General features: G+C 41.0%; 1 protein-coding gene across 3 annotated transcripts in view; it reads left to right on the top strand.

Moving 5' to 3' along the window:
* Window positions 1-14,688, top strand: part of adamtsl4 (ADAMTS-like 4) — a 150,294-nt gene that overhangs the window by 97,859 nt on the left and 37,747 nt on the right. For all 3 annotated transcript variants that reach the window (XM_028795107.2, XM_028795105.2, XM_028795106.2), the window contains exon 7: window positions 12,320-12,456. In XM_028795107.2, the coding sequence (XP_028650940.2) occupies window positions 12,320-12,456 (137 nt within the window). The remainder of the gene's footprint in view (window positions 1-12,319; window positions 12,457-14,688) is intronic.

Here is a 14,688-nt window from a genome sequence, read left to right as displayed (position 1 = left end):
CAGCGTACTAATTAACAAGAAACAGAATGTTTTTCGGCCACATTGCCGTCAGCTGTATCGTTATTTTTTCTTTCTGTTTTATATTCAATATATATTGGCGTGGCGGGCCCTGGGATTTGGCAGCACTGTGCAGGTGCACTGTTTGCACATGCCTAAGGCCACCCCTGCTGCAGCCTAGCACTTCAGTTGTGACGCTGCGGCTCATTAACTTTGGACAAAGCTCGTGGCTATACTAGCAGATGACGTTTCCAGTACAGTAATACCATGGGAAATGCGCTTTCGTCATAAGGCAGAAGCAAGAAAAGTCACAAAGTAACACCGAAGATGCAGAATGATTCAATCACAAACGATAGTAATCATTTTATACAAGTTCAGTGCTAACTAGGATCTGTCATGCGGGCCGCACAGATTTCTGTTGCGGGCCGCATGGGGGCCGCGTGTTTGACATGCCTGCCCTAGATCACCACATGTTTTGTGTTTTATGTAGTTGATATTGGTGTAAACAAAGGCTTTTAATTATATAAATACTTTGCTTTAAAAAATTGGAGTGTTGTACTCATGACTCTTACGCCATTTGTAGCTCCTTTAATGAGTAGAATGATAACCATTTTATTATCGTAAGGTGTTAATCTTCATTAAAAAGACACAGAATCTGTGTTCATAATTATCAAATCACTCAGTCACCATTTCAAGAAGTGTGCACTGAAAGATGATGCTGGTTTCTTTCATGCTGTATTCCTTCCGAGCGTCATGGATGTGTCTTTGCAGGGTCCTCCTCATCTGATATGGGAAATGAATTACAGCAAGACCAGATTAAGACACCCACACAACCCAGGGTGTCACATACATATATTTACACTCTATGAACTTCAGACATAAACGGGGTGATCTCCCTTGAGTATTTAAGTGAGTGGTCATTTGTACATTAGATCGAAGGGGGTAATACAATGTATGAGTAACCACGTTTGTGTGCTGTGTGGAAGAGTACAAGGTACCACTGAAACAGAAAAATGGCAACACATATGCTAAGTTCTCAGGGTGCACACCCAGGTCACCCTGATGGTAGATCTGCATATGAATTACAGGGAGACAATTATTCTTCAGGTTTTATTCTGCTAATGTTTGTCTTTTGTTGTCATTACTTTACATATAGGGATTTCAGGGCCTTTTCATACGCTCAAAGTGAATAATATTTACAATAGCGACAGCAGCACTCATTTTGATCAATGTAGCCTAACAATTGCAATTATTTTTTATTAAGTTTACGTGAGAACACTCTTTTTACATGTACTCTGTCTCATTAAATCAGGGGGGATGTATAGTGGCAAGTCGTTAACTGAAAAAGGGTTGGATATTAATTGCCAGTGTGCTGCTATTAATGGGTCAATCAGTGAAGCAAACAGAAAAATACAAAACAAAAGCAAGTCTAGCTGCGAATTAGCTTAATTTGGGATGGATCATGGTCTGCTGTACATTGTAACAGCACTAAGATCTGAGGATCATCTCTTCTTTAGACTGTACCATGCAGTTTGGTCTTGATCCAATGTTAGTATGTTACTATATCAGTTAGACTGCAGCTGACTGCTTGTGACATACATTCTGTAAATGTTTTCTGTACTTAATTAATACATTTATCACACCCAGTAATGTCTCAGTTGACAGCAAAATATAGAAACCGTGAGACAGCAACATGCTTAATTAATGTAGGAGTCCAGTTAAAAGCAGAAGCTGTTTGGGACAAATAGCCAGCGTTTACAGTTTACAAATAGCCAGCGTTGACTTGAGAACTGCTATCTTGAATCAGATTCATATAATTGAATAAATAAATAATAAAAACAGAATAAAACAGATTGCTGGTAGAAAAGTATGATACAGTAGTAACTCAACTGAAGTGAATTTAGCTTTATGCAAGCTGGCAAATGATAAAAAGAAAATAAATAAATAACGACCATGAAAAAAATTTCAGAATACTTGTGTTGCATAATCTACATGTCAGGTACCCCTTAAAATGTTCACAAAATCCTAAACATATGTATTTTTGCTAAAATAGTACTAAATAAACCATTTCTGGAAAGTGATTTCATCAATGAAAGTGGAGCATTCATTATTCAAGAGTCATACCCTGTAACAGCTTATTCATTAGCTACATTTACAACTAGAAACTAAAAGTTAAAGACAGGTGTGTGAAAACATCTGGTGGAAGTATGTCTTATATTTGTGCATGTCCAAGGTGCTTCAAGAAACAAAAGATGAATTGTGAAGTTTCATAAACAGCTGATAAAACACCTGGAAGTACTAAATTTGTTGTTAATGAACAACAAATGATGAGAAATGCGAGTCTACAATTCAAAAGTCGGTTTTGATTTAAGACCCTCCAATAGTGCATAAGCAGATTTTCCTGAAGTGATTAATAAAAGAATATTTTAGCCAAAATACATGTTTGGGGCATATAACTGAATATCTGATAGGTGGATTATGTGACATGAGTAACATGAGAGTTTTTTCATGGATATTTTGATATTGTTCACAGTGTTAAGCATTGGTCCCTGTTAATGCTTATTGAATCGAGACATTTGTTATCTCTATTCACCATAAAACAACGAGATTAACATTTTTTCTTGGTCATTACTACACACAGAGTAAGCAATAGATATGCTCTATAAATAATACATTTGGGGTGGAGTATTCCTTTAATGCTTGTTTAGTCTCATCCACACTGGCAGGAGAAGAAGCAAGACATACTCTTGAGCTGTCATTCTTTTGTGTGTTGGTGCAAGAAACAGGTAGTGATGCCTGTGTGCCTGCTGTTCTTTCGCTGACTTTCACACTGATGAGCAAGGTGGTGATAGGAAGAGTCTTACCAGTCTCAGGCTATGTGGTAAATATAATTTCTTTGTCTTAATTTTGGCGTGTATATCCTCCAGTGTTGATGTTGACTGGTCAAGTGTCATTTTCAAGAAGCAGTGCTCTATTCTTCTTCTGGATGTATTGAATGGAAACAAGATGCTGGGTCTCAGCTTTAAGTTAATGTGTGGAGCCTGAGTCTCCCACAAAATAACCTTGGTTATGTTGAATTTAAAGCTATCACTAATGTATAAGGTCATTTTGATATATTTGAATTTTCATTATATATAAGGATTTGGTTTGCATCTTTTGTTTAAGGCAAGGTACTGCTGCATATAAAAAACAGTTACAATACTGCTTCATATTTCTGATGCTGAAATAGTGGCACATTGCTAGTGCTGCTTCCTCACATATCCAGTGGTTTTGTATCCCAACTCAGGCTATGTCTATGTGAAATTTTCCATGTTTTCCTTGGTTCTTTTGTGTAATCCTGTTTTCCTCCTACACCCTAATAATGCACTGTGCTAAATTTTAAATGTGTGATTATGTTCATCTGTGTTCAGGGTCAGGCGCTTTGATGTGCTCATTGATACTGAAATAGTTATTGGCTCCCACATTCCAAACTGTTGTAGATTGTAAATGTTTGATTTTGGATGGATGGATGTATACATATGAACAGTGAACAATACACAAATATAGTTAGTGCAACAAAAAATGCATTTCTTTATTTTTCAGTATTTACATCTGTGCCTTGTGAAACATAGCTCAGATTGGCTATGCATGATTACTAATGCTATAAAAATTTATTTGGAAGATTACTAAGTAAATATAGGCAACTATTGGAGTTCATATGGTATTGTAGTATTTAGCAGTGATGAATGCCAATTCAAAATAGTTTACTTAGATAGATAGATAGATACTTTATTAATCCCAAGGGGAATTCACATACTCCAGCAGCAGCATACTGATAAAAAACAATATTAAATTAAAGAGTGATAACAATGCTGATAACAATGCAGGTATACAGACAGACAATAACTTTGTATAATTTTAACGTTTACCCCCCCGGGTGGAACTGAAGAGTCACATAGTGTGGGGGAGGAACGATCTCCTCAGTCTGTCAGTGGAGCAGGACATTGACAGCAGTCTGTCTCTGAAGCTGCTCCTCTGTCTGGAGATGATACTGTTCGGTGGATGCAGTGGATTCTCCATGATTGACAGGATCCTGCTCAGTGCCCGTCGCTCTGCCACGGATGTCAAACTGTCCAGCTCTGTGCCTACAATAGAGCCTGCCTTCCTCACCAGTTTGTCCAGGTGTGAGGCGTCCCTTTTCTTTATGCTGCCTCCCCAGCACACCACCGCGTAGAAGAGGGCGCTCGCCACAACCGTCTGATAGAACATCTGCAGCATCTTATTGCAGATGTTGAAGGATAACAGTCTTCTAAGGAAATAATAGTCGGCTCTGTCCTTTCTTACACAGCGCATCAGTATTGGCAGTCCAGTCCAATTTATCATCCAGCTGCACTCCCAGGTATTTATAGGTTTGCACCCTCTGCACACAGTCACCTCTGATGATCACAGGGTCCATGAGGGGCCTGGTCCTCCTAAAATCCACCACCAGCTCCTTGGTTTTGCTGGTGTTCAGTTGTAGGTGGTTTGAGTCGCACCATTTAACAAAGTCCTTGATTAAGTTCCTATACTCCTCTTCCTGCCCATTCCTGATGCAGCCCACGATAGCAGTGTCGTCAGCAAACTTTTGCACGTGGCAGGACTCCGAGTTGTGTTGGAAGTCCAATGTATATAGGCTGAACAGGACCGGAGAAAGTACAGTCCCCTGCGGCGCTCCTGTGTTGCTGACCACAATGTCAGACCTGCAGTTCCCGAGACGCACATACTGAGGTCTGTTTGTAAAATAGTCCACGATCCATGCCACCAGGTATGAATCTACTCCCATCTCTGTCAGCTTGTCCCTAAGGAGCATAGGTTGGATGGTGTTGAAGGCGCTAGAGAAGTCTATAAACATAATTCTTACAGCACCACTGCCCCTGTCCAAGTGGGAGAGGGATTGGTGTAGCATGTAGATGATGGCATCCTCCGCTCCCACCTTCTCCTGGTATGCGAACTGCAGAGGGTCGAGGGCGTGGCGGACCTGTGGCCTTAGGTGGTGAAGCAGCAGCCTCTACATGGTCTTCATCACATGTGACGTCAGGGCGACAGGCCGGAAGTCATTCAGCTCACTAGGACGTGATATCTTTGGGACGGGGTGATGCAAGATGTTTTCCAAAGCCTCAGGACTCTCCCCTATTCCAGGCTCAGGTTGAAGTGCTGTAGAGGACTCCCCAGCTCCAACGCACAGGCCTTCAGCAGTCATGGCAATACTCCATCTGGACCCGCTGCTTTGCTGGCACAAAGTCTCCTCAGCTCTCTGCTCACCTGCGCTGCTGTAATTGTGGGTTGGGGGAAAGTCTCTCCTAGGCTGGTATCAGCAGAAGGATGGTTGGAGGGTGCAGTACTCTGAGGTGAGAGTGGGTTAGGGTGGTCAAACCTGTTAAAAAAGTTGTTCATCTGGTTTGCTCTCTCCACATCTCTCTCGATGGTGGCACTTCGAGTTGCAGCCAGTGATGATCTTCATCCCATCCCACACTTCCTTCATGCTGTTGTTCTACAACTTCTGCTCCAGCTTTCTCCTGTACTGCTCCTTCGCTGCCCTGAGCTGGACTCGGAGTTCCTTCTGCATGCGCTTGAGCTCATGCTGATCACCGCCTTTAAAAGCCCTTTTCTTCTGGTTCAAAAGGCCCTTGATGTCACTTGTAATCCATGGCTTGTTGTTAGCATAGCAGCGTACTGTTCTTACTGGAACGACAATGTCCATACAGAAATTGATGTACAGTAATCCCTCGCTACTTCGCGGTTCACTTTTCGCGGATTCACGACTTCGCGGGTTTTTAAATACAAGTGATTGCCTACCTATCGCGGAAGTTATGTTCCAGACCCATCAGCAACAGGAGAAAATCCGCGATATAGAAAGACCATATAAATAAACATTTTTATAGTTTAAGCCTTAAAATACCCACCCCACATGCTTTAAACACATGTAAACTTATAAAACACACTTTGTTAACACATATGATATGTGGATGTCGGGCTAAGGATATGAGTAACATCTCACTATTATAAAACATTTTAACTTCACGCAAGACAAGACAGTGAGACAGGAAAATAGGTGATGTACAGGCTTTTAAGTTATTGACACGCAGAGCGACAAGCAGCACAAAGTCCACTTCTCCTTAGCGTTCATTCAGCTCCCCACCCCCTTGACAATGCGAAGTGGCAGGAGCTACTGCGCCTCCGGGGAGGGGGGTTTGAGCGAAAGTGCGTTCAGCCCTCACACACCCCCACTCCTCCTCCTCCTTCCGAACATGCAGAGCGACAAGCAGGCATTTTGGCAGAAGCAGCACAAAGTCCATTTCTGCTCAGCGTGAGTTCAGCTGCCCCCCTTCACAAAGCAAGTGCAGACACATGGACGTCTGATCGCTGCGTGCAGTGTTGGTCTGCGGTGTTTAAGAATGTAGAAAGTGTTTAAGAGCATAGGAAGTGTTTATAAGAGTGTGGGAAAGGTTTATAAAGCCTTAAAATATGTATAAATAATAAAATAAATATAGGTTGCTACTTCGCGGATTTTCACCTATCGCGGGGGGCTCTGGAACGTAACCCCCGCGATAGGTGAGGAATGACTGTAATCAGTAGTGCAGTCAACAACCTCCTCAATGTTCTCACTATGTGACCCCTGCAGGATATCCCAGTCCGTAGTTCCAAAGCAGTCTCTCAGAGCCTGCTCTGCCTCAGGACACCACTTCCTGAATGAGCGTGTGGTTGTAGGTAGCTCTCTCATTCTTGGTTTGTAGTGAGGCTGAAGCAGAACCAGGTTATGATCTGCTTTCCCAAGCGCAGGCAGCGGGGTGGCGCTGTATGCGTCTTTAACGTTTGCATACAGTAGGTCAATAGTCCTATTTCCCCAGGTGTTACAATCCTCATACTGGGAGAAGGCAAGTAATGTTTTGTCCAGCGTTACATGGTTAAAGTCTCCAGCGAATAGCACAAGTGCCTCGGGGTGCTGCGTTTGCAGTTAAGCAACAGCTGAGTGGATGATGTCACTCGCTATCTCCACGTCCGCCCGAGAAGGGATGTAAACAGTAGCAACAATGACGTTTCCAAACTCTCTGGACAAGTAATAGGGACGCAAACTTACGGCCAACAGTTCGATGTCCCTGCAGCAAGAGGAGATTTTAACATTTACATGTCCAGAGTTGCACCATCTTGTATTGACATAGAATGCGAGTCCACCTCCTTTGTGCTTACCGCAGGTATTTGCGTCTCTGTCCACTCTAACTGTGCTAAACCCGTGTAGCTCCATGTTAGCACCTGGGATGTTAGTTGTTAGCCACGTTTCAGTAAAACACAACAAACTGCATTCTCTGTAGGTCCTGACATTTTTCACCAGTGCAGCCAGTTCGTCAATCTTATTTGGTAGCGAGTTCACATTTCCCAGGATCACAGAAGGCACCGAAGGTTTGTATCGCCACTTTCTCTCTAGACCACAGGTGTCAAACTCCAGGCCTGGAGGGCCGCAGTGGCTGCAGGTTTTCATTCTAACCTTTTTCATAACAAGTGACCAGTTTTCACTGCTAATTAACTTCTTTTCTTTAGCCCTGTTTTAAGGATTCAGTCCCCTGAATTGATTGTTTTCTTCATTAAATGACAGCCAAACAGAAATTAGATGTGAAACGAGCCAACAGATTATCAATTAAACTGGAGATTCAAACTCCAACCAATTTCACTCCAACCAGTTTCTTAATGAGATGCTGATTCTTGTTGTTAATTGAGCCCGTCATTTAATTCCATGGCTTGTTGCTGCTCTCATTCTGCCACAGCAGACATTTCCAATACTTTTGATTGTCTGTTTTACTGAGACCTTCACCCTTCTTTATTTTCAGCTATTGTGTGATGAGCACAGGGGAGCTGGTCATGTGGCTGCTTGTTTTGTGTCTCATTATTGTTTGGCTGCTAATTAAGGACAAAGAAATAACTAAGGGGTCTGAGTCACGTCAATTAAAACAAAGGCATAAGAAGTTAATTAGCAGCAAAAACTGATCACTGATTAAGGAGATAGTTAGAATGAAAAATTGCACCCACTGTGGCCCTCCAGGACCGGAGTTCGACACCCCTGCTCTAGACGCTTGGCTTTTATCTTAGCACCGGCTCTGCTGCCACGATACAACCTTCTTACCTCGTCAGGTAAATAGGGGACCACACCGGCTCGGGCATTTGTTCAGAGCGCTTGAAGTTGATTACTTGAATAGATGAGTCTCAGCGTGTAAAAATCCATTTCCAAGTAGTAAAGAGTAGTAAAAAAGTGTAAAAAGTGTGCAGTGAACTAGTCCACATAAAAGTAAGTAGTACGAGTTGACAGTGAAATAGAGAAAAATACAGAAAAAAGGTAAAAAGATAAAGTCATACACGGAGCTGCTGGAAAGGCTGCCACCCGCGGCGGCGCCTGAGTCATACTCCAGAATAGTTCTAGCTAGTACATTTAACTTACACTCTCTGCAATGTTTAATGGTTTTTCAATAATTTTAAATTAGAGTGAAGTTTCTGAAAGTTAAAACTGGGCTTCGATTATTAGTTTAGAGGCCTCACTGATAAGCGGAATTCCCCCTTGATATGTTTTTCATCTGACTACAAAAGGGATTGTGGTTGAAGTTCATTCATCTTCAAATCTGGTGAAATGGTGACCTCATAATATTGTAGGTCAAACTGCAGATTTTGCTTTTGCTAATATGTTTCCTTAAGGATGTTTTAAGTGGTTGGAGAACAATAACCTGTTACTTTTTTTTTGTATTCACATTTTTAAGGATGCATTATAATAGCATATCTTTTACTTTTTCTGTCTAAGTTTCTGTTTACAAAAAAGGCATAATCATATATTTTGCAGCCACAATGAATAATTTAGTGCTTTTATTTGGCAGGAGTTACCAAAGGGTCCATGAAAAATATTGTAGATGACTAGGACTTTGGCAGTCTTCCATCAGTGTACACCATACTAGATTAACAGGGCATTAGGGCTACACTCTTGAGACTGTTGCTTAAACATGCATTTGTGGTTCCTTACTGTTGTCAAGAGATTAAACTTGGCAGCACTCCATCTCACTCAAATTCACACCTATCTGGAGAATGAATTGAAAAAAATCCTTAAATTAATAGAGCATCTGATAAATGGGGAATTTAGAGGAACCAAGAGAGGAGGAGTAAATGGAGGCTGATCTGCCCCATTCAGGTCACACAGGCCTATGTTCCTCTACAGTCCATTATGCTCATTTAGTCAAAGCCCTTTTCTTATGTGTATGGTTTGTTCCATTGAACAGCATGCAGGTAGAGCTTGCCCACACATGAGCAAAAATCTGATGATTATAGCTGTCAAAATGTGTTTTTCTAACTGTCTTACCAAGGTAAGCTTTGAGCGTGCTGACAACAGGAGCTCAGTTTTCCAAATTTTTAATATTCTCCATAGTGAGAAAAGGCTGGCCACCCCAGTATTTCAAGCATTTGGCCAGCCTAAGTGTAAATGGTCTAAGGAATAATACTTCTATTATACCTCTGTTACATAGTCCTATGACTGCTAAATTTAATGAGGTCCTGTAAGAAGCAGGCAAGTGTTCAACAACAGCAATAACAATTTATTTCTTGTATAGCCCAAAATCACACAATGAATGCCTCGATAGGCTTTAACAAGGCCCTGCGTTTGACAACCCCCCAGCCTTGACTCCCTAAGAAGACAAAAAAAAAACTCCCAAAAGAACCTCATAGGAGAAAAAAGGAAGAAATCTTATGAAAGACAATTCAGAGAGAGAGCAAGAGGGGCCCCCTCCCTGGAAGGTTGGGCGTACAATGGGTGTCAAAAAATGGGGCAAATACAACACACAAAACATAATACAAGTAATTCTCTTTCTGTTTGTCATTTGGCCATTCTCCTATTTTATGATACTGTCGGTTTGAATTTCTTATTTCTTTATTTTTTGCCTGTACATTTACTATACATTGTTGTATTGACCAAGCAGATTTTCATAGCTTGCTTCTGCTTGCTTGCCACTCCCAGAAGCTGACCATGCTGTCTACCGAAGTTTTTGATAACTCCCACTGGTCCTTGCACTCTGCCATTTGAAGTGATTTTCACTGGTGCTGTAATAGGTAGTTAGTCTGCAATCACAGGCTGCTAAATGAACAGATATATAAAAATTCAATTATATATATATAATTAGATATAGTTAGTGCATGGTGATTTTTCCTATCTGCTTCTCTTTACGCTTCTAAATGATTTCTGATCCTTTTGCCTTATCAGGTTACAATAGGATATTGATAGGCATGTATATTGCTTCCCATTCCAAATCTGGAAGATTAAGTCATAATGAATTATAGTAATTACAGATGTATTGCAGCTTTGCTCTACCCATTTTCTGCCTGATGATGGAAACTGGAATGTTCTGGATGTATTGAGGAGAACACCTTTGAACTTTCTTTGGTTGATTGCGTCCCCAGTTCAAAACCAGAACTGTCCATGTGCAAACAGGATGTTTTCTTTAGTCTATGCAGTTTGTAGTCTAATATCAATCGATCCATCTACAGTATATATATTAATCCATTTTCAAACCTATTTCATCCAATTAACAGTGTGGTGGCTGGGGCCAAAATTAACCTTATCAGGTTTGACAGGAACCAGCTCTGGATGGAGTGTCACAATTCTTGCAAGGTATTCTGTTGTTTGTGCCCACACTTATTTACACAGGGCCATTTAAGACTCGCAACGTATTTTCAGGAAGTCAAGAAAAAAACTTCATATACAGAGGGAGAGTTTGCCAACTCCTCACAGACAGTGCCTTGTCCAGGATTCAATCTCTGGATTGTGGAGTTGAGACTTAATTAAATTAAGTCTTCTCTCTCTCTCTCTCTCTCTCTCTCTCTCTCTCTCTCTCTCTCTCTCTCTCTCTCTCTCTCTATATATATATATATATATAGAAAATGCAACATCTGTCTGTATGTCTGTCCGCATGAGGCAACTACTTAACGGATTTTGATCAGGTTTTTTTCTATAATTTGCTTGAACATTCCGGTTGATTTTGCGACTTCACTTATTGTGGTATGTATCATAGTTTGCTTGCGGTACAGATTTATTTATGTGAATCCGAGAGACATGCAACGGACTGAGAGGAGGGGGGTGGGTCAGCCTCAGTGCATTCCTTACCTCCGCTTAGTTAGGGAACAAGAGAACTACTTAATGGATTTAGATTTAGTTTTTTTTGTTTTTGTAATTTGCTTGAACATTCTGGTTGATTTTGTGAATTCTCTCATTGCGCTATACCAAGGTATTTGCGCTAATCCAAGACAGAGGCTGCGGGCCAAAGGGAGAGGGAAAAGTGATGTCAGGAGTAGGGAGCTGGGCAGGGCCCTGCTCACTGTTCTGTTTCGCTACTACGCAGGTGAAGCCGTGGAGGACAGGTAGTTTAAATTAACTACTAGTTGATTGACTATCTTTAACCTCCATATTATGTTGATTATATGTTTACGGGTGATTCATCATTCAGCATCACCATATCTGTGTGGAATTCCTCAGAGTGTTTTAGTTTTTCTCCAGTATAGAAAAAAATGTGTAATAGGTTAACTAGCCTTTCTGTACAGGCCCTGTTTTAGTGTGGGTGTATACATAAGTGTACCCTGGGATTGACTGTTGTGCCATGTCACATGTTTCAGCCTTGGCTATGGATAGTACTACTGTGTAACAGAAATTAATCAAATGTTCTTTTTGATTAATAGTGGTGCTCGTAGTTCAAGATATAAAATCTTATATATGATTTAATAGCCACTGGATAATTTTCATATTGTTTCTCTGTTTTATTTTTGGTAACCGCTCCTTCGTGTCTTTTTTGTCCATCAGGCGTTACTGACTGTATTTCTAGTTATGTAATCAGAAGAAGCAGTATTTTTTGATAAACAAGACTTTTCCAGATAGTGTTACATGGGCTGTGGTTTTCTTGATTTCTCATTTGACTATCCCCATGCAGCTGCTTCTTCAATAAGGGCAAGGAACCACTGACATAGACTGCTCATCTGCCTGTTCTCACTGCTCTTTTATCAGAGTTGTTGACCAGAAAATAGAATGTAGGACAGAAAGATCACAGAACAGTGAGGCCCTATGTTATTGAGGACATAATTCTTACCCAGTAGAACAATGACAAATGTTTTCATGAAGTCTTTCAGCAGCAGAATAGCTGTTCAGGCTATTGTCTTTGGTCAAATATGGGAAGTGTAGTCAGTTCCGGTGACCTGACTAATGGCATGCTGCCTGATGTTAAAGGTCAGTAAATTAGCTTTAGGGACTTCCAGCAACACAATGCAATCTTTTTCTTTTCTTTTCTCCCCACAGTAGGCAAGCATGAGCGCTGTGAATTGAACTGTCGGCCTATAGGATACAAGTTTTATGTACGCCATGCTGTGATGGTCCAAGATGGCACCCCTTGTCAGAGCAATTCATCTGAGATTTGTGTTGTAGGAGAATGCCTGGTGAGTATGAGATGTAAATAACAAGAGATGGGAATTGGCTTATGATGTGTCACACTAGGACATGACACATTAAAAAGAGTTTTACTCACTGAAGTTGTTCATCTGGGCATAGTAAATAAAACTATAATTGTTTGTAAATAAATTATAGTTCAGTTTACATGGAACCATCACGAAGGAGAGAAAATTCTAATAGCCCCCCCTTAATTAATTTTGCAAATGCACAAGCCAGCAATCCAAAGAAAATACTGTTTTCTGTCTCTTTGGCAAGACTGGTGTAAGGTGGTGGTTTCCATGACAGTGACATGTTTAAAACTAAAACCTTATTTTTTTTATCAATTATGTATATTTACTGTTTCTGTGTCTATAAGAGCCACATAATCCAATTTTCCACACTATATTCTGTTTAATGACTACACTTATACTAGGCAAACTCTAAATTTATCAGTTAACATCACAATGACTTTCCATCACTTTTCAGAATCCACTTTTCACATTTTAAGGTTGCTGGGAGACTGGAGCCTATCCTAATGACTACAGGTGCAAGACAGGAAACAATCAGACATGGGATTGTGATTTGTCTTAGGGCACGCCCAAAAGTACCAGACCAGTTAGCATAGCATAGTTTTGGATAAACCTGGAGCACCAATATTCAGATATGGAGAATATGTGCAAAATTCACAAAGAGAGTAAAGGGGCTAGGAACTGAAGTCAGGAGCCTGAGTTGTGAGCACAACACTAACAACTGCACCCCCATACTTTTTCTGCTTAGGTAGATCAAAAGCAATATTGGATAAACAAGCTAATAAAACAGTCTACTGAATATCAAAGGAAGACTTAAAACATTATGTAAATATGCATATCACATTAGCATAGTAACTTCATAGATAACAGTAACTGTGTGAAGGGCAAACATAGCTTTTGATACGCACGTGGTAGATAGACATATTAAAAAATATCTTACTAAGCATATAAGTGTTTTTGATTACAATACATGATTAGCTCTACTGTGCCTTGTACAGGCAGAATAACATCCTGGGATGTCTCATCAAAAAATAATTGTAGCCCTTTTTGACTTGTTATAGGATCCCCATTTGTAACTGGGAACTGAGTTTTTTCTTCAGAGACCACTTATGAAAAACATTCTGAAGAAATCAATGTATGTCATTCTGCTCATTTAACCAGCCTACAAGGTGGCTTAAAGCATCAGCTCAACACAGGAATCAACTCTGGGTGGGGTGCCAGGGCATGCTTATTTATACACTCACATTCATTCACATGGGATCAGTTTATAGTTGTCTATAAAAAAGTATATCTATAATTAAATCAAGTGGATGATTTTCTTTCCACTTCTTATCTGCAAAATTTACAAAAAGGAAATGTACCAAACATCAAAGTGCAAGTCAGTGATATATTTACAAGACAAAAACACTTGACAGTGCATACAAATGAACATGCTAAACATGTCAGGTCAGGTCAGGTTGGGGAACATGCACTGGTACAGCACATTGCCACCCCGGCCACACGACGAAACAGCTTGGGAGCCTGGTTGGCAACCCCTCAGGCAGACATGCGGTCCAGTCCCTTCCTCCAGAAATAGCCATCTATCTGCTGCAGCCAGGTGTTATTTGGGCGTCCCCTGGTCCAGTCACTCGGGTTCTCAATAATGAGGATCCTGCGAGCCAGATCAACCTCAGTGAATTGCGCCACATGGCTATAGTGCCGTAACTGACGCACCCTCACAATGCAGGTAAAGCGCTCATTTGACACAAAGACAAACCAGCGGTACCCAAGGATTTTCCGGAGAAATACAGTACCAAAGTAGTCCAATCTTCGTCTCAGGTCACTGGATAGCATCCATGTCTCGAAACTATACAGCATGACAGGAAGCACCAGGACTCTAAAGACTTGGACCTTCATCTTTTTGCATAGATATCGGGAATGCCACATACCTCTTTCCAGCAACCGCATGACCCCCCATGCTCTCCCAATCTGTCTACTGACTTCATAGGCAGAGTCACCAGAGACATGAGTGTCACTGCTGTGTAGTCTATGTTTTGGTCTGACTTCTGTTCTCTCCAAGAGGTCATCATCCTGCTGACTACGCCACTGTAAAATGAATAAACTCGACACACTTAAAAAGGTTTGGGGCAGCCACCTGTATATTATTCCTGGTTCCAAAAGGCTTGTAAATAGTACAGAGATGTTCTCAGTACGGAATCCAAAACAGAACTG

This window comes from Erpetoichthys calabaricus, chromosome 2 (assembly GCF_900747795.2).
Source record: "Erpetoichthys calabaricus chromosome 2, fErpCal1.3, whole genome shotgun sequence".
In the NCBI taxonomy this organism is placed as follows: domain Eukaryota; kingdom Metazoa; phylum Chordata; class Cladistia; order Polypteriformes; family Polypteridae; genus Erpetoichthys; species Erpetoichthys calabaricus.
Note: the sequence above shows the minus strand (reverse complement) of the source record. Positions and strands in the feature narration are given on the sequence as shown.